At 38.1% G+C, this 19,089-nt stretch overlaps 5 protein-coding genes across 7 annotated transcripts; 2 read left to right on the top strand and 3 right to left on the bottom strand.

The window, feature by feature from the left end:
- Window positions 1-1,725: 1,725 nt before the first annotated feature.
- Window positions 1,726-2,702, bottom strand: LOC124301881 (CXXC motif containing zinc binding protein). Its single transcript, XM_046757428.1, has one exon. It carries the CDS (start codon window positions 2,373-2,375, stop codon window positions 1,890-1,892), a length of 486 nt encoding a protein of 161 aa, XP_046613384.1. The 5' UTR covers window positions 2,376-2,702; the 3' UTR covers window positions 1,726-1,889.
- A 644-nt stretch (window positions 2,703-3,346) lies between these two features.
- LOC124301882 (uncharacterized) lies at window positions 3,347-5,392 on the top strand. The gene is made up of 2 exons (XM_046757429.1): window positions 3,347-3,465; window positions 3,889-5,392. Exons 1-2 carry the CDS (start codon window positions 3,426-3,428, stop codon window positions 4,179-4,181), a joined length of 333 nt encoding a protein of 110 aa, XP_046613385.1. The 5' UTR covers window positions 3,347-3,425; the 3' UTR covers window positions 4,182-5,392.
- Window positions 4,319-11,235, bottom strand: LOC124301880 (balbiani ring protein 3-like). Of its 2 annotated transcripts, none has more exons than XM_046757427.1 (4): window positions 11,136-11,235; window positions 6,285-6,567; window positions 5,649-5,861; window positions 4,319-5,500 (listed from the first exon to the last, which is right to left on the bottom strand). In XM_046757427.1, exons 1-4 carry the CDS (start codon window positions 11,140-11,142, stop codon window positions 5,488-5,490), a joined length of 516 nt encoding a protein of 171 aa, XP_046613383.1. In that variant the 5' UTR covers window positions 11,143-11,235; the 3' UTR covers window positions 4,319-5,487. The 2 variants fall into 2 exon arrangements, with proteins under 2 accessions (XP_046613383.1, XP_046613382.1); XM_046757426.1 differs by lacking the exon at window positions 11,136-11,235 and adding an exon at window positions 6,753-7,025.
- On the top strand, window positions 7,263-11,849 carry LOC124301878 (dynein regulatory complex protein 9-like). 2 transcript variants are annotated; one of them, XM_046757423.1, is made up of 9 exons: window positions 7,263-7,292; window positions 7,538-7,824; window positions 7,914-8,067; window positions 8,188-8,460; window positions 8,547-8,720; window positions 9,642-9,985; window positions 10,058-10,341; window positions 11,155-11,402; window positions 11,473-11,849. In XM_046757423.1, exons 3-9 carry the CDS (start codon window positions 8,050-8,052, stop codon window positions 11,785-11,787), a joined length of 1,656 nt encoding a protein of 551 aa, XP_046613379.1. In that variant the 5' UTR covers window positions 7,263-7,292; window positions 7,538-7,824; window positions 7,914-8,049; the 3' UTR covers window positions 11,788-11,849. The 2 variants fall into 2 exon arrangements, with proteins under 2 accessions (XP_046613379.1, XP_046613378.1); XM_046757422.1 differs by having other exon boundaries at window positions 7,273-7,824.
- A 344-nt stretch (window positions 11,850-12,193) lies between these two features.
- LOC124301879 (dnaJ homolog subfamily C member 3) lies at window positions 12,194-17,006 on the bottom strand. Its single transcript, XM_046757425.1, has 6 exons — window positions 16,813-17,006; window positions 16,600-16,710; window positions 16,138-16,337; window positions 15,298-15,623; window positions 14,868-15,211; window positions 12,194-14,784 (listed from the first exon to the last, which is right to left on the bottom strand). Exons 1-6 carry the CDS (start codon window positions 16,859-16,861, stop codon window positions 14,360-14,362), a joined length of 1,455 nt encoding a protein of 484 aa, XP_046613381.1. The 5' UTR covers window positions 16,862-17,006; the 3' UTR covers window positions 12,194-14,359.
- Window positions 17,007-19,089: the final 2,083 nt, after the last annotated feature.

Genomic DNA, 19,089 nt, shown 5'->3' with positions numbered 1-19,089 from the left:
AAAAATACCCGTACTCTACATACACTGTTTCTAATCTTTTGCTACCTTTGGTTCAATCCCCATGCTTCCACGGCACGATTAGTCGGAAATGTTTTTGATTATCCATAATAAAATAAAAGAAGTAACAAAGCCTAAATTTATTGTTAAAGCTCTAATAAATACATCAAACTGCGGTCGAATTCATTTATTATTTGCACATGACCTCTGTATATTTGATAAATTATTCCTAAATACATTGAAACATATGTATTTGTAATGAAATATCATGCAATGGGCTGTGTAAACTATAAACTATAATTTCTATCGAATAGCTGCTTTTATGTCAACAGGGCTTTGAGACTCAGTTCAGTTCGTCCTCCTCCTCGTCCACCTCCGACTACCTCCAACCACCGCCAACCACCTCCAACAACCATGCATAACCACTTCAAGTTATACGTTGAATAGTTATTAATATTTTCAGCATAAGAACACATCAAAAATATTGTGTAAGGATTGGTATAATCAATCAATTAATTAATAATATAACAAATTTTATCAGCGCATTTATAGCTACTGAATTTGTGCTTGCGCGAAAAATGAACTGAAACAATTTATTGTAAACAGGACAAGTTTGAAAAATTTGAGATGAAATATAATTACAATTGCCATTGAATAATATAAAAATGTTTAACTCATGAGCACAAATCTTCGTCCTCCTCGTCCTCTCCTTGAAGTCGAGTTTCGCTAGGTAGCGGACTTGGAGTGCAGGAACGATGAAGCGCTTGTCCCGGAATTCGAGTTTCTCCAGGTAGTGAACCTTGAGCGCAGAAACTACGCAGCGCTTGTACTGAAAGTCGAATTTCACCAGGTAGTGGACCTGGAGCGTAGAAACTACGGAGCGCTTGGTCAAAAGTCACCAGGTCAAAAACCTGGACAGCCAAAACTACGGAGCGCTTGTCCTGGAACTCGAGTTTCACGAGGTAGTGGACCTGGAGCGCAGGAACTCCGGAGCGCTTGTCCCCGAAGTCAAGTTTCACCGGGTAGAGAACCTGGAGCGCAGGAACCACGGAGCGCTTGTCCTGGAAGTCGAGTTCCTGCAGGTAGTGGAACTTGACCGCAGAAACTGCGGAGCGCTTGTCCTGGAAGTCGAATTTCATCAGGTAGCGGACCTGGAGCTCAGAAACTACGTAGTGCTTCTTCCTGAAGTCGAGTTTCACCAGGTACCGACCTGTAGCGTAGAAACTACAGAGCGCTTGTCCTGGAACTCGAGTTGCACCAGGAAGCGGGCCCGGAGCGCAGGATCCAGAACCCCGTACTCGAAATTTCCGGAGCGCGATTTTCATGCGTCCACTCTACTGCGCGGTTGTTTCCAGACTGAGGAATTTGGCTAGCTGATTTTCGTAGTCGACAATAACTGTAGATCCATAACGCCAAAAGATAAAAAATTTTGAGTGACGTCACTTTCTGAACATCCAAACTCTGGTTTCGAACTTCAATACTATGTATGATATGACACGATGTATAATGATTTTAGTTTTTACATTTCCGACAAGAAATACGCAGTTTATCTTTCGTACCAATTTCAGACTCAAGCGGCTAGGCCCTTCGATGGTTAGCCTTCGACTAAAGATATATTCTTCAGTCGACGGTTTTGATCACACCGTCAGTAGTGTAGCTCCGTACTCTCTCCCCCCAAATCATTAGAATGTTGATAACAGTAGGAATAAATCCTAACGGATAATCAAATTTACCGCCAAATATTTATTTATTCTCGACCTGTGCTCATTACGGTGAACAGATTCAACAATTTATTAGCTACATACATTTGACACATCGTTACATGAAATTTCAAGAGCGTCTCTTATTCCTAGAATTACGCGGATTATCGCATTGGTAAGGAGGGGATCCTTTCACTTGGTCTTCTCGAACCTGTGCTCGATTTCGTAAACGCCGACTGGATTAGCAATTTTCTCACAATAATCAGCCCATTCGCCCTCGCTGAGGTCAACGTCTGTAAATTCCTTGCCTCCGTCGATAGCCTTAGCCACCCATCCCTTACGAGCTGAAAATTCGGCGGGCTCTATGCCGCGGCAGTCGAAAACAGCGAGTGTCTTGAACTTTCCTTGATCCTCGGCGGTGTATGACTGCGTTGAGCCTTCGATAATCGTCATGGTATTCTCCCTCGAGCACAGTTTACATTTGCTGACGAAATGATTCACGCCGCTTCCTCGCTTGGACGGCGTCGATTCCGACTGCGATACGTAGTTCCATTTCTCCGATACTTCGCCGCAGTTGCCGCATGTAAATTTCAAATAATAACGAAAATCATCACCCGACGTTTTCAGTTCCTCTATATTCTCCAGCGTCGCTTTAATTTGCAGTGCCACTTTTACCATATTTGAATAATAATTACTGGAATTTAGCTGCGTATTTTTTTCAAATTCACATCTATTTTTAAGATCAGTCTCTGCTCAGGTTAGGTTTTTCTCTTGTTTACTTACACTTTCTTCCGCAGAGTTACTGCTAACTATTTTCCGAATGCTTTCTTGGATATGAATAGTCCATAAAATTTACAGAATCTATCGCCGATGAAAATTATACACATACACTTAACAATAGCAGTAATTTAACGTCAACACTTATTGTTAAATTGTACACAACTTATGACCATTTCCACAGTCCGTACGGTTCGTAACATGGATACATAGCGCAGCTGTCACCCGTGGTGTATTCGTTCATACAAATACGCCCTGAAATCCCACAGATGGCAGCGCTCAAACGAGCGGTGGAAAATACTAGCTCGTTTGAAAGTCCCAACACATTCGACACTTCCCTAGTATGTTATATTCTTTATGAGTTGATCATTTTTAGAAGCGCTCCACAGTTTTGGGACTTTTATTTTGACCTTATAAACATGACGATCCCTTTTTCATTTTCCGAGCAATTGTTTGAAAACATACCATTTCTGAAATGGTGCGATACAGCGCACACTAGTAACATGCAAATGTATCTGGTTATCGACGATCTCAGAAAAATAGGGCATAAACTCTTGCTACATAAATTGGAGAATTCATTCCTTAATTACGCAATCAAGGCTCGCAATTATTAAGGTATTACATACATTATTTTACAGACAAGGAAAGATGCTTACATACCTATAATAGGATTATATGCGCTTTGAACCTACTATAGATCTACATTACTTCAGTACCAATAAGAGAGTGGTTTGTGCATCTAGTTTACAAAAATGGATTAGTAATACATTGCATTTTTGAGTCATCGTTATCCATAAAAAAAATTGAGTACATCAATCCACCGTTTCTGCTTACATGGATAGGCATTTGACTCGGAACTCGCCCAGCATGCGCGCAAGCGCGACCTTTGATCGATCAATAAGATTTTTTCACACCGTAGTCGACAAATTTCTCTCAGTGCAGTAAACTACAATGAATTCCGATTCTCACACCTGTTTGCCCGAGGCTGCTGGTGAGTGATGATTATGTACTCAGTGATCAGTGATTAGAAAATTGTAAAATAAGTGGGACAGATCAAGCATAATTGTATCGCAAAGTATGCGCAAACAGAATTTTGAATACACTACGAAACCCGTGTCTGTTCGCTTACATACTTTTTTCTACCGTTTAAAATAGTTTATTCATTCACCGGTGGCACAGGAATATTAATGAACTCAAACTCGCAAATTTCAAGTATTTCCCGTGCACTTTCAAATGAAAATCATGATTTTCTTATGAATAATGCTATCCATACACACAGAGTAAAATGAATATTGATTATCTTGGTTAACTGTATAATAATAGACTGCATTAAAAATTTTCTCAACGCACTCGATGCTCGTATCATTTTCATACAGCTTCGTTGAATCAGTGAGGTGAAGAATATCTTTTTCAGTCATAGGCGACCTTCCCAGAGATGAGGGAAGCGACAACATTGCCGAATCTGTCGACGAGCTGCGAGCTAAGCTGAGCAGGATGAAACGTCTCATGGAGGCTCGCAAAGGAACTACTCTTGGTGACCTCAGTGCGCGGAAGAAGAAGGAAACATCCGACATAATCGACGGGAACTTTTTATCCTGGATTTTCGGCTCCGCACTCGCCGTTATACTGAGCGTTAGCTTCTACGCGTTTTACAACCTCTACAACGCAGTACTAAAGAAGTTTCCTCCACGCCACTCGGAGCTGTAAATATTTTACGCTCAAAATTTGAATCTACGTCTTGGTGGAGGAGTCTTTGAAGTCGTTTCAATTATCATTCGATTCTTAGAATAATCAAGGACGGGATAATTTCTTCTTAGGCATAGAACTAATTTTTGCCCAATAGAAAACTGATTTATATTCACTAGAATCGAGGTGCTTTGTCTTTATCAAGTTGTCGCTGGTTAAGGGACCCCAATTTCAGGGAAGAATTAAATATATTTAAGTGCACAGCAATATTTATGGGTATAGTGATACATCATTTGGATCCTGATTTTTATTTAGTCTTAACTTACGCGAATCTTTTCTGTCGATTTTATTCTTTCGCGCGATTTACTGGAATGTGAATTAAGTCGCAACGCATACAAATAATCGTATAATAACAGTCTTGAGCGTAATTCGTAAATAAATGATGAAGAAAACTATACCTCTAAGAAATGCCACTTTAGATAATATTTAGCCTTCAGAGAGTATCATGAAACAATCGATTAGCGAACGCTACAAAATTTTTTAAACTTTGAAATAGTTTTCTACAAAATGATTAATTTCGAATTGTCAAAAGTATCGTCACACGATTTAATATTCCATATTTTCTTTCGGTAGAGGTAACAGCTATATTTCAAGGGTAGAATTTACGCACATATTATACCTGTAAATGAATATTTTGCCATATTCAAGCAGGGAATTTATTACGCCCACATTCGTAGCTGTTGGATAAGAAACTAATGTATACAAATTTCTAGTCAATATTTAATTAGATTAATTGAGATTGAAGTCTTTACATTCTGCTCAAAAATAAATTATTTGTCACGACACTTCGCTATGATTATGACACGAAATTCAATTCAAATCGATTGTATACGCGTTATCTAAGATTGCATATAGTCGAAATCATATCGGAAAGTGCCGATGAAAAATTCACTCAGTGAAAGAACGAGCCTTTTGTGCCAAACGATTTGTGACTGAGTTTTGATATTATAACTGCCATGTAGTTATGGATAAATAACATACCATAAGTGTTTTAACCTTCAATTACTTATACTGTTGTATTACTGCAGTCGTTATTCTAATCAGTTTGTATATTTATTTATTTCTACAAATATTTATTGAAAGTATCACACACAAGTTGTCCATCAAAAATAATAAAATGAAACCTTTCACCCGTGGAACACAGCTGTCCATACAGCTTAAGATTATATTAGTTAAAGAATTGCAAAAACATGAACTTACGAGGAAAAGGTCTCTGATGAAGATGTGAAATCTAACCCTAGCTCTGGGAAACTTTTATCGGATTACATCATTGAACACATCTGTAATTACATAAATGTCCATAAATATATTACGTAAATCAAAGAAATTGAATGTTCAACAAGTGATAAAGGCTCCGATTGAACCCATCACAGTGTAAACCCTCAAAAATTTGCGGCCTACCTATAACTTTGGAATGACAATACTCACTTGCACTGTTTTTCGTCCCAGTATTGGCCATTCGTACAGAGGACTTCCAATTCGTTGCAATTGCAGGAGCATTCGTCGTCGTTCCATGTCTTTCCCATTTGACGTTCGCAATCCTCCTTTTCCTGATTTCCATTCTTGCAGTCACAGCTACAACTATCCACATTGTAATCTTGTCGATCGTTGCAATCCTTCGCCGTCCGTTGACATTTACACCTGTATCAAACAGTAAATGTGGTTTATAGATGACATCATGATATCGGTAAAAAAGTAGACTCAGTTTGCATAATTCGCACGAAACGTGACTTGATAAGATTTTACGATCACAGTGGTAGGTCTTTTCATAATTCAATGAATATTTTTGCAAACAGCAGATCACACTGTTGGAATATTAGCAGGTATCAATTTCGCGCACACTCACAGTGCAAACTAATGTTCCAGGTATTTAACCTATTACTCATATAGATATAATGTAGTTTTTGTTTTATTACTTTTCATTTTCACGCAATCATAATTGTATTTATTGCAAACAGAATTTCTTAGAAATTTGAAAGAAGTTCAAATTTTTCAGATTCCTGACAATTCATGGCATAACCGAAGAATAATTGATACACGTTCGGGAATTTAATTCATTCTCACCTGCACTGGTCATGTTCCTCGACTTTCACGACACCGCACATCATTATCGGCTGGCCATATACTTGGTTCAAACGTTTTACTTGAACATGAACGTCAACCAGCCTTTTCGACACGGGTACACATGATAAACCGGCGAGGCAGTGCCCGTCACATCGTTTAATGGAAACTGTTGGCGGTATGAAGCGAAACCCTGGCAAGGGTTTCAGATCAACGTGTCGTTCGTAAGGTCTGCAGATGCTGTTCATAATGGTATGCTTCAAACCACGACTACCTTGGCGGCAATCTGCAGAAAAATGAATAAAAACTTTAAGATTCAAAATATTGTCGACTAATCCCAAAATTTCAGAGCTCTGAAAAGAATTAATAGCTCCGACATTATAAATGACACGGCTCGTATGAAACACATAGTCAGAAGAAATACAATTTGTTACTATATATTTTTATTATGATTTGAATTGTAAGACTCACTAATTTCATTATGAACATCATAATCTGCGCTGCGGTTAGACAGGATTCTTTCACTTTGGGCGATTGCCAACAACGCGACGAAAATGCAGAGAACGAACGAAGCAAAGTTCATGATTTCCGCAGTGATCTGGCAGATCAGACTACAGATCAAAAATGTTTCGCAGGACTGTACAAAATCTTTTCAAGCTCTGAGATGCCTTCCGTCTGCAACGAACAGTTTTATAACTGCGAATATCCTAATGGGAAAATCTCGAGATTTATAAGACTGAATGGAGTAGGGTTGTCAAGAGAGTAGTTTGATAATCGTGGGGCTTATTTTTTTTCCTCATTTCTCGGTAGAACATTTCTTGTACATTCCTGTAGGATGTGGTTAATGTAACGCAAGTAACACAATCGTTGGAAGACGGACGGTCATACGAATGGTTTAAGTTGGCGTACAGTCGAGTGTCGACAAAAGCTTAGCGACAAGTTGACGAAGAGCGAATTCATTTTCAATTACTGAAATGGTAGCGGAAAATAAACCAGGCAAATTCAAGTTAGGTATACATTAAGTCTACGAACATCTTCTACGATGTCAATTTTTAGTAGAGAAAAGTTACAACATGACTATAGCCAATAGTATTACAATAAGTTGCCTGTGGACCACTTACTGGCTAACTTTTATGAACTTAAAAATATGTTGCAACATGAAACTCAAGACATTTTATAGAATTCGAAGAGACTATCCAGTTGCAGTGTGGGTTATTCTTTATTATTCGTAGTTTAGATTATTTCATTTCCGTCAGAGTACGTGGACAACTCTTTCGAGCCAGTTGAAAAAGAAATAATCGTTGCGACACAAATCTCGCTGCACTGCAATCGTTTAAAAATCCACGGAAGAACATCGAAGATATATTACGTGTCCATTACGAAACTGCGATGACAAAAAGATGAAAATATACCTATTACGAGCACGAGTTCATTGAGAAAAGATAGCTTCGTCACAATTCTTCAGTCCAATTCTTACATCATTGCAGAGTGCAGTGCCAACGTGATGAGCGGGCGACAGGAAGCTAAACCACGTGATTCAAACGTAACAAAATACGCGTTGTACGCCTCGTAGAAATAAATATTTCTCGTAATAAATTACCAATTCGAGTGTATTCTTCTTCCATATATCAGCCTGCCACACATTACAACATCTTACGATGGAATGGGACGACTTTAAGGACAAAATATCGGTCCCGATATACGTAGCAATAACGCTGGCGATGTTTCTGTTTGATAAATACGGCAAATTATAAACCCGAATGACAGGATGAATGCGGTAACCAAGGTAGATAAATACTGTAATCGTCTTCTACGGTTTATCGATTCGCTGTAAGGTTACTTCGATTTCTCACAACGTCTAATTCCATAACTGACAACAGCAATTAATTTTCTTGAAACACCGCAGACAGCAAAGTCTTCCAACGTGGAAAACCAGACCAAGGCGAGAACGCAGCAAAGAAATTCGTACACCCAGCAAAGGCACAGCTCGAGCAATGCCCTGGCAAAAATATCGGCCGTAACAGCCGATCAGCGACGAGCTTCGGAAGTCGGACAGGCGACTATTTCTTCGGTACGAAAACACGAGCAGCTGGCCGAAGACACGCGGAGGAAGTCCGCCCATATGGCGGTGACTAACGTCATGAGGATTTCCGGCAGCGAATTGGAACCCAACCTGCAGGTTGTCCGTGCTTTTCTCGGATTAAGAAAATGAAAACTTACAAGTGAGTAACGCGTTTCACTTTCATCCACATTTCCTCTTGATAGAATTACGAGGAAACGCAAAGTGGGCAGTTGGAAAAATCTTACAAAAAAGAAACTAACGAACAGAAACGGGTAATGGTTCAAGAAGTTCCGAGGGATGAACAAGAGACAACTGATGATCTTATCGCCAAGAGTAAACCACGAATGCAACCGTTTGTGGGCAAGGCGGAACCGGTCGTAAGAATCCTACCTTACTTCGCTTAATGCTGGTTTTAATATCGACTTTTCAAAGCTGAATCCATCGGGGCACCGTTGGACGCATATGAACGGCAGCAAACCAACGCGGTCCCTGTGCTTGCAGAAAACGTGAATTCACTGGGTTCTCAATGCCACTATTAGAACAAGAATTTCTTTCCTCCTTTTATTCAAAGTCGAAAGCTCTTCTTATCCGATTACAAACTTACTTTCAAGGAGAAGCCAACACGGTAGGACGTGTCGATTTCAACAAAATTTATCGACGTACTCTTGATCCGAAATAAAGACACCCGATTCTCGGCATTTCACCAAAAGCGAATTTGCTGGCATTGTATTTATGTTATTATTATTATATTACATTAAGCCTTGTTTTAGACGAGTTTCAAAAGCAATCTATTTTTCTAAGAATTTTGTCGACACGCGTTTGCCATTTTTGGATGTAATCGATATCGGATAAGGCCGTATACTTAGAAATAATCGTGCTTTTTAATTCTACACAGCGTCACGAGGAAAGAGAAATTTTGTAGCCATGAATATCTAGGTTACGTTGGAAGTAATAGATTATAAAAATATGAGGTAGACGAAGAAATCTGGTCACTATATTTTTGGGAAATTTGGGAAAGAGAAAAAGCACGTTTTCCAAAAGGTATATCGAAAACCAGTTTATCATAGAATTTTTTCTACTGTGCCAACAAATGCCTATTCGATGAAACGCCGCAACACCGGTCTATTTACTTTGTCCCATTTGTGTGCATTATTTTTATGTTTAAATCGGCCTGCCCTAGTTCGTGACTCCTCTTCGGTAAATATCTTTCTGTAGAACCAGTGCGAAGCCCGTGAGTTCCCAAGGTTTTTTAACCACTTGCGATCAGCCCTAACTGGATAAATTTCTTGTTCAATAAGGCGTCAGATATCGAGTGTACGACACCAGCCAGCCGGCGGACGATCGGTAACAAAGGTTCATCGAGCGACGCGAACGTGAAGAGTTTGACGATGGATCACCAAACGGCGATAACATTATCCAGCCTGGAAGCGGCCAGTTTTTACTGCGTTCTACAGGAATGTCTCGATTTCCTGAGCATCCTGCGCTACGTGATCCCGGCCGAGATTGACGAGCGTTGGGACGAGCGTTACAAGACCATCGCGGAACTTTACGGCGTGCCGGATGAGCCGAAAATGATATTTCGCGAGGACATGGGACTTCTGCCTGTGATACCCAGCGTTGCGGAAAAGATTCAGCGCGACAGGTTCGTCGAAGTGTGGCTTTCGTAGTTTCGTGCACGGGCCGTATATGATTGGAGAATGTTTCGCGGCGTTAGGACTTACGCGTACGAAATTCTGAGGAGGACGACCAGTAACATCAGGGAGAATAAAACGTTCGAATCTCTGGAACTGGTTATCGAAGACATTGTTAAAACTCAAGAGGGAGAACGAGAATTGCAAATAAACTGGGAGCTTTGGACGGAGCAGGCCAAACAACTGCAAGATCTCGTGGACTATGATAAACTAGAATTTGACGATACGCGGAAGCAACGAATCGAGATGGTTCGGAAGGTCAACGCCGACGTGGACAACTCGATATTTCTCAACGGATCTCAACTTGGTACCCGAAGATGATTAATTGTTGAATTAGGGTAATTTCACCAGTGAGTTACCACTTGGACACACTTACTGTGGTGTCCTTATGACCGGTCATTTTCCTGTGTTTTCATCCTATATTCTAAGTCTAGTTTTGTACATATACTGAAATGGAAATATGAAAGAGTCTGTAAAAATAGTGAAGGTTCATTGATTAGGAAATCAAAGGAATTTCAGTCAAATTCATCAACTTTGATCTGTATCGATTTCTACCTTGTCATGTGATTTTCGTTGATTTCCGATATGCAAAGTGATTTTCATTGAATTCCAATATTTTTAGTGACTCTTGGATTGTATAGAATCAGAGAAAATCACATTAAATTACTAGAAACTGCCTGAAATCCTGGAAAGTCAATGGAAATCATTCGGTAAATTGGAGATCAACGAACACATACGATAAGATAAAGGAAAATAGAATGATAATGAATTAATATCATATAACGTTTACAGCTAAACTTACAACCTCTCCCGTGATTTCGAGTGATTCGCAATGATTGACAATGATATCAGTTGTCACGACTGATTCCTTGTAGCTTCAGAGAATACATAGCATAATTCCTTTGATTGACAATTTGATTTCAAACTGTTAAATTTTTGACATCATTGACTAAACAGCCCCTGAAGCAGTGTTTATTTTGATAAAATCATAAAACAGTAAAACGCTCTACGTAACTCAGCATGACGTCCATTTCGATTTCGTATTCTACTATTATTGTTAAAAACGTTCGTCATCGGATATAAAAAAAAAAAAAAACGTACCATACATGATACACCGCAGGATACGTGGAGAGATGGGAAGACGCTCAACTTGAAAAGCAGGAATTGAAGCTGGCGCAGAAAGAAGGCGAATTGCTGAGCCTCAAGGCAAACTGTGAAAAATTGGAAAAGGCTGATCAGATAGTATCGGGTGAAGTGCGAACTTATCTCGAGGCAAACACTCGGGAAATGGAAGATGAGATTATATCTTGGACAAGCCAATACATCGAGGAGCTTGAAAGACGAGAACAGGAAATGACTGAACTAAAGGTAAGGAGTATAACATCGAGTTTTCTCGTTGCAGATACTTAAACAAAATTGAATTTGTGTATCGCTCCAGGATCACATCGAAGGTCAATTAGTTGAACTAGAGGAACTGAGTTTGTTGAGAGACGCGAGGCAAGTTTTCATCGACGAAGTACTAGCGGAAAAGGAGCGAGCTAGAAAGGAAGAGGAATACTGGCGAGAAATTCATCGGGTCGCCACCCTCATTCAGGCACAGTGGAGGGGGTACATGGTTCGAAAACAAATCGGCCCCTTCAAAGGGCTCCGAGCACGGTTAAAGAAACGCAAAGGCAAGGGTGGCAAAGCCCAGAAGATGGCTGGAAAAGGACGTAAGAAGCCTAGGACTTCGCCCTCGAAAAAGAAAAAATAACCATGAACCAAACTTCAGAGTTCTTCGATTAAATATCTCATCACAGCACGTGACGCATTATACCGAAAAAAATAAAATTGACCTAATCACCACAGTGATTTTTTAATTGGAATATTCGAGTCATGTTTGACTTTTTTATTACGCGATAATTCCATACTACACCTGTTTTTGGAATATGTCATATACGTTCATATACTAATCTGGCTTTTTTTTTTTTACTACGTTATATTTCAAGCTACTTTGCTGAATTCGACTTTAGTCAGTAACTTGTTCATTTTTACAACAATGTGATATGTTATCCCCTTTTGTTTTATTTCCAAATATCACAGAAATTAGTATTGAAAGATGGGATCCCAATCATCTGAAATAATACTGTAAAAAAGATAAATAAAAATTTTCTCCGTAGTAATATAAATTATTCAAATATATTTTTAAACAAACTTATCAGTGACACAGTATGTACAAGAACACACACACACACACACGCGCGCGCATTTGTATATATGCCAACTTCTCGGGATACAAGACTACACATAATAGCCCAGCATCTGAAGTATCGGCATAATTTGATGCACAAATTACAAGTATGTACAATCATGCACGTATACATACACCCACCGCTTTTGATCAAAAGGGAAGTGGCACCTATTCCGTAGCTTTTGTTTTGGATTACGACGAGTAGAGATGATACTCACTATCCAAAGATTTACATAACTCGTCCTGTATGTATATAATAATATACGTGTTGAGACTTCTAAGGGTAAAAATAAAACATTTACAAAAGAAAAATTAATTATTCACGCTATAACAATGTCTTTTGGACCCTGGAAGTCTGTTCACTTCACACGTCGTTTCGATTTTTTTTTTATCATATTAAAGAGAACTTCGCAACAATTAATTGCACCTACGAAGATTAGAAACTTATTAACGGCTTCACGCGAGTATCCGCAATAGCTGTTTGGCAATTGAGAGAAATCTGTGTCTACTCTGTGAATAAGATCGGAACATTGATATCTCTCGAAATACGAGGAGTTAACTGAAAGTTCCGTGTGCGTGTAGAAGATTCATCAACTTTTTTACGCCCAGTTGCAGAATCGCAAACTGTTTCTAATCCCACTAGCAAGTAATGCGATAAAAATTAATTTCAGGCAGCCTGATTCTTTTTTTTTTACACTAATTGCCTATTCCGAATCAGAAAAAGGAAGAGTAGTGGATACCAGAACGAAATAAGAAAGTGTGCTTTCAATATGTATAACTATATATCCATTACCGTAAGACCTCGACATGTGTTTGTAAATCATATGAATGTAAAGTTACATATTCTTTTACGAATAAATAAATGCGAGTCAATGAAAATGTAAACTTTGGAACGTAAACGCAATCAGTAAAGAGGACTCCAGCATATTACCAATTATGTGCTGCAATCTTGTTAACAAGTGATGCTGCTGTACCTTAGAAGTATATTTTTCAACCTGAAGTAATTTAAATTCAGGGTCAAAGAGCAATGTAATAAAAACGTGAGAGCAATTGAAACGATTACTCATAGATATCATACAGTTTGATACAGTAAAATCTGTTATTGCATCTTTCGACAAAGATTGTAGTTCTGCTTCCCAAAAATAAGATGCTAAAAAATTCGGTCAAACTATTGTTAGAATTTGTCAAATTTTATTTTCGTAACACGAAAGCCAAGTAACGGTATAACAAATCAGCCCAGAGCACAATTTGATAAATTTTCTCAATATCTCATAACCTATTTCAGTACGAAAATTTATGTATTTAGTTCGACCAGATTCAAAGTTTTGATTATAATAAACATATGGGTATTAATAATGCTTTGAAGATAAAGTAAGAGTAGTTACGAATGAATTCACGTAATTTCTATTAGATTTTGTAAACCCAGTTTCAGTGAAAACATTCGTTGTATGCAGCGGCTATATATAAAAAAAAAAAAAAAAAAACTAAGTGACAAACACGGTTGCCCAAGGTATTTCACCACTTCATTACTGAACATTTTTTATCGTAAATAAATAAGCGGAACTCGGGTTCAGCTTAAATGGGACGTAGCCACTTTAGGAAGTAATCCTAATAATTTCGAACCCCAATTTACAGTGCTTTGGTAATAATTGCGATATGAAGAGATGAAGCTATCGATTACTACAGGCAGTATGAACGCATGAATTTAAATGTACAACATTGAATCGAAAATTTAAAATGTATCTGAAGCGTTTGCTGAAGATTTCTAGTATAATATCTTGTGAACGTTTATCTCTTGTTTCACTTAAACAAGAAAATCATGAGCAGTTTGAAAAATGTGCATAAATTAGAGACTGTCCTATTACGATTTCTTTGGTATCCAGTACTCTTCGATAATTCGGTCAAGCAATTTGATATAAAATTCACGTCTGCGACCTAAATTCACTCACACCCATTAGATAACCGACAGGAAAAGAAAGGCGGAGTTCTGCAGTGCGTTTAGTTATACATATTGTTGTAATAGCAAATGCCCGACGTGTTTTCGTATATCGTCGTCATTAAAAATTCAATAGAACTACTGAGTTTCTTGATTTTGCTAAGGGAAGTGGAACTTGAATTGGAAGGGTGAGCCGTGAGGGCGTGCGAAGTGTGAAAATTCGTGGAAGGGATTGAATCCTTGTTGTCGTCCAGATTCAGGATCTAGCGGATCCTCGCCCTGATCAAACTTTGCACGTTTTTCAGGATCAGTCAATACTTCTTTAGCTGCAGCGATGTCAATGAACTTTTTCTCTGCACGCTTCTTCTCTTCCCCTTCTTGGAAGTTATCAGGATGCCATTTTTGAGCCGCCTTTCTATAAGCTTTGACGATTTCCTTTTTGGAGGCGGTTCTTGGAACTGAAAGGATTTTGTAGTAGTCTCGGGATTCTGATTGCTTTTGCAATCTCTGCGCTCTCTGAACACCATCCTTAGCTCTTTGCAAATTTGGATCTATTTCCAGTGCCTCTTTGAAATCCCTGATCGCTGTTTGAAATAAACGAAATTATGTTGTACTTGCATTCGATACAAAAAAATCTATACTACAAAACTTATTTGCTGTAACATACCATCGTCATATTGTTCAGCAGCAATGTAGGCTTCTGCCCTATCACAGAATAGGCCTGGTTCTCGTTGGATCTCGAGAGCGTCGTGACAATTTTCTATAGCTTTAGCAGGATCATTGTTACCAAGATGACATCGGCAGAGCAATTGGGCAGCTAGAAAACGCACATTTTGTACGTGCGGTTCATTTTTGAGAACACGCTTACTTCCGTCAATGCAACTTTCATAATCTTTAGCCTCTTCAGATGTCTCTGCATCGTTTATAAACTTCGCAATCTTCTTGACTTTTTTGTAATGTGGAAAGCACTGTTTGTGTTCCGGATCCAACTTTAAGCACTCCCGAATTTCCCTAACACAAGAAATTGAAAGAAATAATTTTTGAACAATATATTAATATCAACTATTGAAAAACTGCTGCTCAAAGAAGACACTCACTTGAGAGACTCGTCGACTTGGCCCAGGCGATACAATAGCGAAGAGAGCTTGAAGTATCCCTGAGTATTGTCGGCCAAAAGTTTTGTCGTCGATCGTATATCAGAAACAGCGTTCATGTAATCACCTAATGCTGCATGGCTCTCGGCTCTCAGTTCCCGAAGGTGCGATGCCCAAGGGCAAACTTCTATTATTCGATTTATCAACTGAATAACTGCTGGATAATCACCACTTTGTGATAACACTTCAGCCAGCTGAATATCCTCCCTGACTGGAGATAATTTGTATAACCCATTCAAAGCATCTTCGTTCGACGGATCAAATGCCAGCTGAACAGGCGTAAAAATCAATTATTCAAGTATTTGCCATTTTACTTTATTTGTATTCTGAGAAATCTTAGTAAATCAAATGATGAAAAGGCTACTCTCAGGATACATATCTAATCTAATCTGTTTCCAGTCGATTATGGTAAAGAAAGTGAAACAGATCGATTCTATACTTTAATACCATATGTGATCACATCAAATGAAGTATTATGTATGTAAACCGTGGTGGCTTGATCACTGCATTATACACGTTTATATTAAAGTAAGCGTCGAGCTTGACACAGTAATGTGAAACAACAGCTACAAGAACAATGCTTTCCAATAGAGTTGCAAGGACTGCAATTCCCATTTGCATTCGGTCTTTCGCTCCAAGAAAATCTTAGTAGAAATACGTAACATTCAACATAAATACAATAAGAATTAGACATTTAGACCGAAAAAAAAAGTCAAATACTGGGAAAACTTACATAGCTACGGTTATGAGGAAATGGAGGTATCTTGAGTCAGGAACACTTACCACATTATGAAAGTCGACTTCAGCTGCGTCTAATTCGGCCTGTTTCAACAACACGTTACCACGCTGTAATCTAGCGGCATGAAAATCAGGCTTCAATTCCAAAACTTTGTCCAAATCAAATAAGGCGAACTTTGCTTTACCGAGGGCTAAGTACACCGTACCTCTTTTGTAATATGTGAGGTAGTTATTCGGATCACCCTCTGCGTAAGTAAAGAAAATTGAAGCGTCATCACATGTGTTTGTAATTTTAGGGATTGACTGAATCAACTGTGACGTACGACAAAGAAATCAACAGGTTTTCAAAAAGTCTAGAAACATCAGAACGAGCTGCCTGTCTTTGATGAACTATAATTTTTTATGTGTGTAAACGAAGAAACAGAATTTTCGGATAAACAAGAATAGAAACACTTGACCGAGGTAAAAGTTAAATCATATAATTATTCATCTACAAAATTCACTCACCCACTGCGGCATGATAATGGGACAAGGCATCTTGTAGTTGACCTCTGGCTAAAAATTCCCTCCCTAGTTCTAAATGCCTGTCAATCTCGGCCTGAGAAACGCTCAGAGCAGCTGTGAAAGTGAAAAGCGTTCAGATTGTTTAAATGCTCAGCCGAGAGAAGTGCAGGCAATGGGAAGAGAAATAGTTTCGCGAAAAAGGTTAGAGTAACTCACCATCTAAGGACCGTTCTAATACAACCAGTATCAGCCAATATTGAAACATGACTGGAAGAATCGACGTTTGCAGAGGTTGTTTTCCGTTGGATTATGCTTCAAACTTAACAACAGTGTACACAAACGTTGACTCGCCTCCCCGATATCGCAAAACTGACTAGCCGTACCGCCATTGCGATCGTGGTCTATCCTCATTGGTCCAACTCATTGAACTTCATGATCGAGGAACACACGTGATTACGTCCGCAAATTAGGCAGCGTGTCACGACGGCGACTCTATTTCACCTTCCGTAAGTAGATGCTACGCCTATGGCGACCGCGTAATCACCCATAAATTTGAAATTTGATATTCTTTCGCCAACGAAATGGCCAAGGATTAAAAAATTATTCGACTTATCACGAATCATGTAGAATACGTTCAATGTTACAGCAGTCAAATAATAGCCGCATAGTCGTGAGACTCTTGGTTGTTCGAAAGAAGTAATAAGTGAAAATTTATATTCTCATAGTTTTTGGCAGAATACAAAAAATATCGGACGATAATCAATCGAAGCTATTCAGATTCGATACTACCTAATGCCTGATAAAAAAAAAAGTCAATTCCTGATAAAATCCATTACTGGCACAATATTTTTATTGGCATTGCGATTAATATCATCACGGCACATGCTTTGCGACAAATTTGATAGACATCAATATACTTCGCAATTTACTCGAATACACGTAGGACAAACTGTGTAAATGAAAAAATCGTATCGAGATTAAATATGAAACCTTTAAAAATATTTATGATTTAACAAATTTTTAGTACTATACAAAATTTGTAGGAGTTACGCCTTGTTTATTGATAATACTGAATAATTACATGACAATGCTTGAATTTGAAACCATACCGCTCGTTTCTCTGACAGTATGTGATATTTATTGGTAACGGTATTATAGGATAAAATTGAGTACCTATTCGGTTACGAAATTAATAAATGTGAAAACGGCAGTTAACGCTTCAAAAATTTACAATACAATCCAAGATAATGAGCAATTTGTATATCACATCTGATGGACAAGTCAAAGTGTTCTCCAAAGATGAAATAGTCTGAAGCAAATTGTATAAATGTTTGAGAATGCTCAACTTACAATTTTTCCCACTTTTCAAATCTCGATTATTATAGTATCGGATGTCCCGTCAAGTTCAAGGCCGTTGAAAAACTTGAATAACTTGGAAACTGAGTTTGTGAAAAAAGTTTCAACAAATTATACAGACTTACGAATAAAGGGCACAGAAGGGAGAACGGCCTCGGATGTCTATAGTAAATATCTTGCCTGTTTTGCATCCAACATTTCCATTCCACAAAATATTTGAATAACGATTATTGCGGATACAATGGTTCTGTAATTCAACATTGAAATCGGATAATTCCCTGAAATATAATTATTGCTATAGAGACCTTTATTACGGAACTGATAGAAATAAATACACTCGAAGCTGCATCATTCTTGTTGCTTTTATCTTTAATCTTTATTGTATCATTTGCTTTTAGCTATTCTCCTGTCACTCCTCACATCTGTAATAACTAACATAATACTACAAACAAACAAATAACGTTTGATCCGATAATCATTGTGAACGTATGCAGTACGATACATTCATATTAAATCAGATTGTTCCTTTGGAAATTTAATTAATCGTGGCCTTGCTGCACCAGTTTATTAATTACCCTAAACGGAATTGGGTACTCGTGTGAAATGCAAAGGAAAAACACGCGTTTTTTTAAGCAGTATTTCAGGTATTTCATATGTTTAAGACAATAATGTACGTAGTTTTTTTTAATTATTGTTTTCTTTTTATTGATTGGAATACCTGCACAAGGTACAAGTGATTGGATTGATATATTTTTTTTGTGTTATTTTAATTTTTCTAGGTTTTTTTTTTAATAATTCAACTAAGATAGCATATTAAACCTGTGATCACTAGTAAATCTCTGACCGAATGGTACATTCGCCAATGCGATATATCTATATCATTTTTTCGTTTACTATGAAAATTGTGTAATAATTATTTATTAGTAAAAATTGAAATGGATTGTGTATTAATTGGGCATGCACGTCGTTCGGTATGAAAAATTCTGTACGCAGATGATAAACTTTACTGCTACTTGTCACCTCGTCATTAAACATCGAAAGAAGTATATGCATAACGGATCAATTTTTTTCCTTTCTTCTCTCGAAAAAAATACAACGAAAAATCATACATACCGATATACAATTATCACGACTTTT

Source organism: Neodiprion virginianus, chromosome 4 (genome assembly GCF_021901495.1).
Source record: "Neodiprion virginianus isolate iyNeoVirg1 chromosome 4, iyNeoVirg1.1, whole genome shotgun sequence".
Lineage (NCBI taxonomy): Eukaryota > Metazoa > Arthropoda > Insecta > Hymenoptera > Diprionidae > Neodiprion > Neodiprion virginianus.
This window is presented reverse-complemented; position numbering and strand designations above follow the sequence as displayed.

Bases quoted from the DNA above. Each gene is read 5' to 3' on its own strand.
- LOC124301881 (XM_046757428.1), bottom strand. From the start codon at position 2,375: ATGGTAAAAGTGGCACTGCAAATTAAAGCGACGCTGGAGAATATAGAG.
- LOC124301882 (XM_046757429.1), top strand. From the start codon at position 3,426: ATGAATTCCGATTCTCACACCTGTTTGCCCGAGGCTGCTG. The intron at 3,466-3,888 runs GTGAGTGATGAT...TATCTTTTTCAG, and splicing joins CTGTTTGCCCGAGGCTGCTG to TCATAGGCGACCTTCCCAGA.
- LOC124301880 (XM_046757426.1), bottom strand. From the start codon at position 6,864: ATGAACTTTGCTTCGTTCGTTCTCTGCATTTTCGTCGCGTTGTTGGCA. The intron at 6,568-6,752 runs GTGAGTCTTACA...ATTTTTCTGCAG, and splicing joins TGATGTTCATAATGAAATTA to ATTGCCGCCAAGGTAGTCGT. The intron at 5,862-6,284 runs GTGAGAATGAAT...TGTTTGATACAG, and splicing joins GAGGAACATGACCAGTGCAG to GTGTAAATGTCAACGGACGG.
- LOC124301878 (XM_046757423.1), top strand. The intron at 9,986-10,057 runs GTTCGTCGAAGT...TCGCGGCGTTAG, and splicing joins GAAAAGATTCAGCGCGACAG to GACTTACGCGTACGAAATTC. The intron at 10,342-11,154 runs GTACCCGAAGAT...GATACACCGCAG, and splicing joins TCTCAACGGATCTCAACTTG to GATACGTGGAGAGATGGGAA.
- LOC124301879 (XM_046757425.1), bottom strand. From the start codon at position 16,861: ATGTTTCAATATTGGCTGATACTGGTTGTATTAGAACGGTCCTTAGAT. The intron at 16,338-16,599 runs GTGAGTGAATTT...TTACTTACGCAG, and splicing joins CCATTATCATGCCGCAGTGG to AGGGTGATCCGAATAACTAC. The intron at 15,212-15,297 runs GTGAGTGTCTTC...TTCTTGTGTTAG, and splicing joins CAAGTCGACGAGTCTCTCAA to GGAAATTCGGGAGTGCTTAA.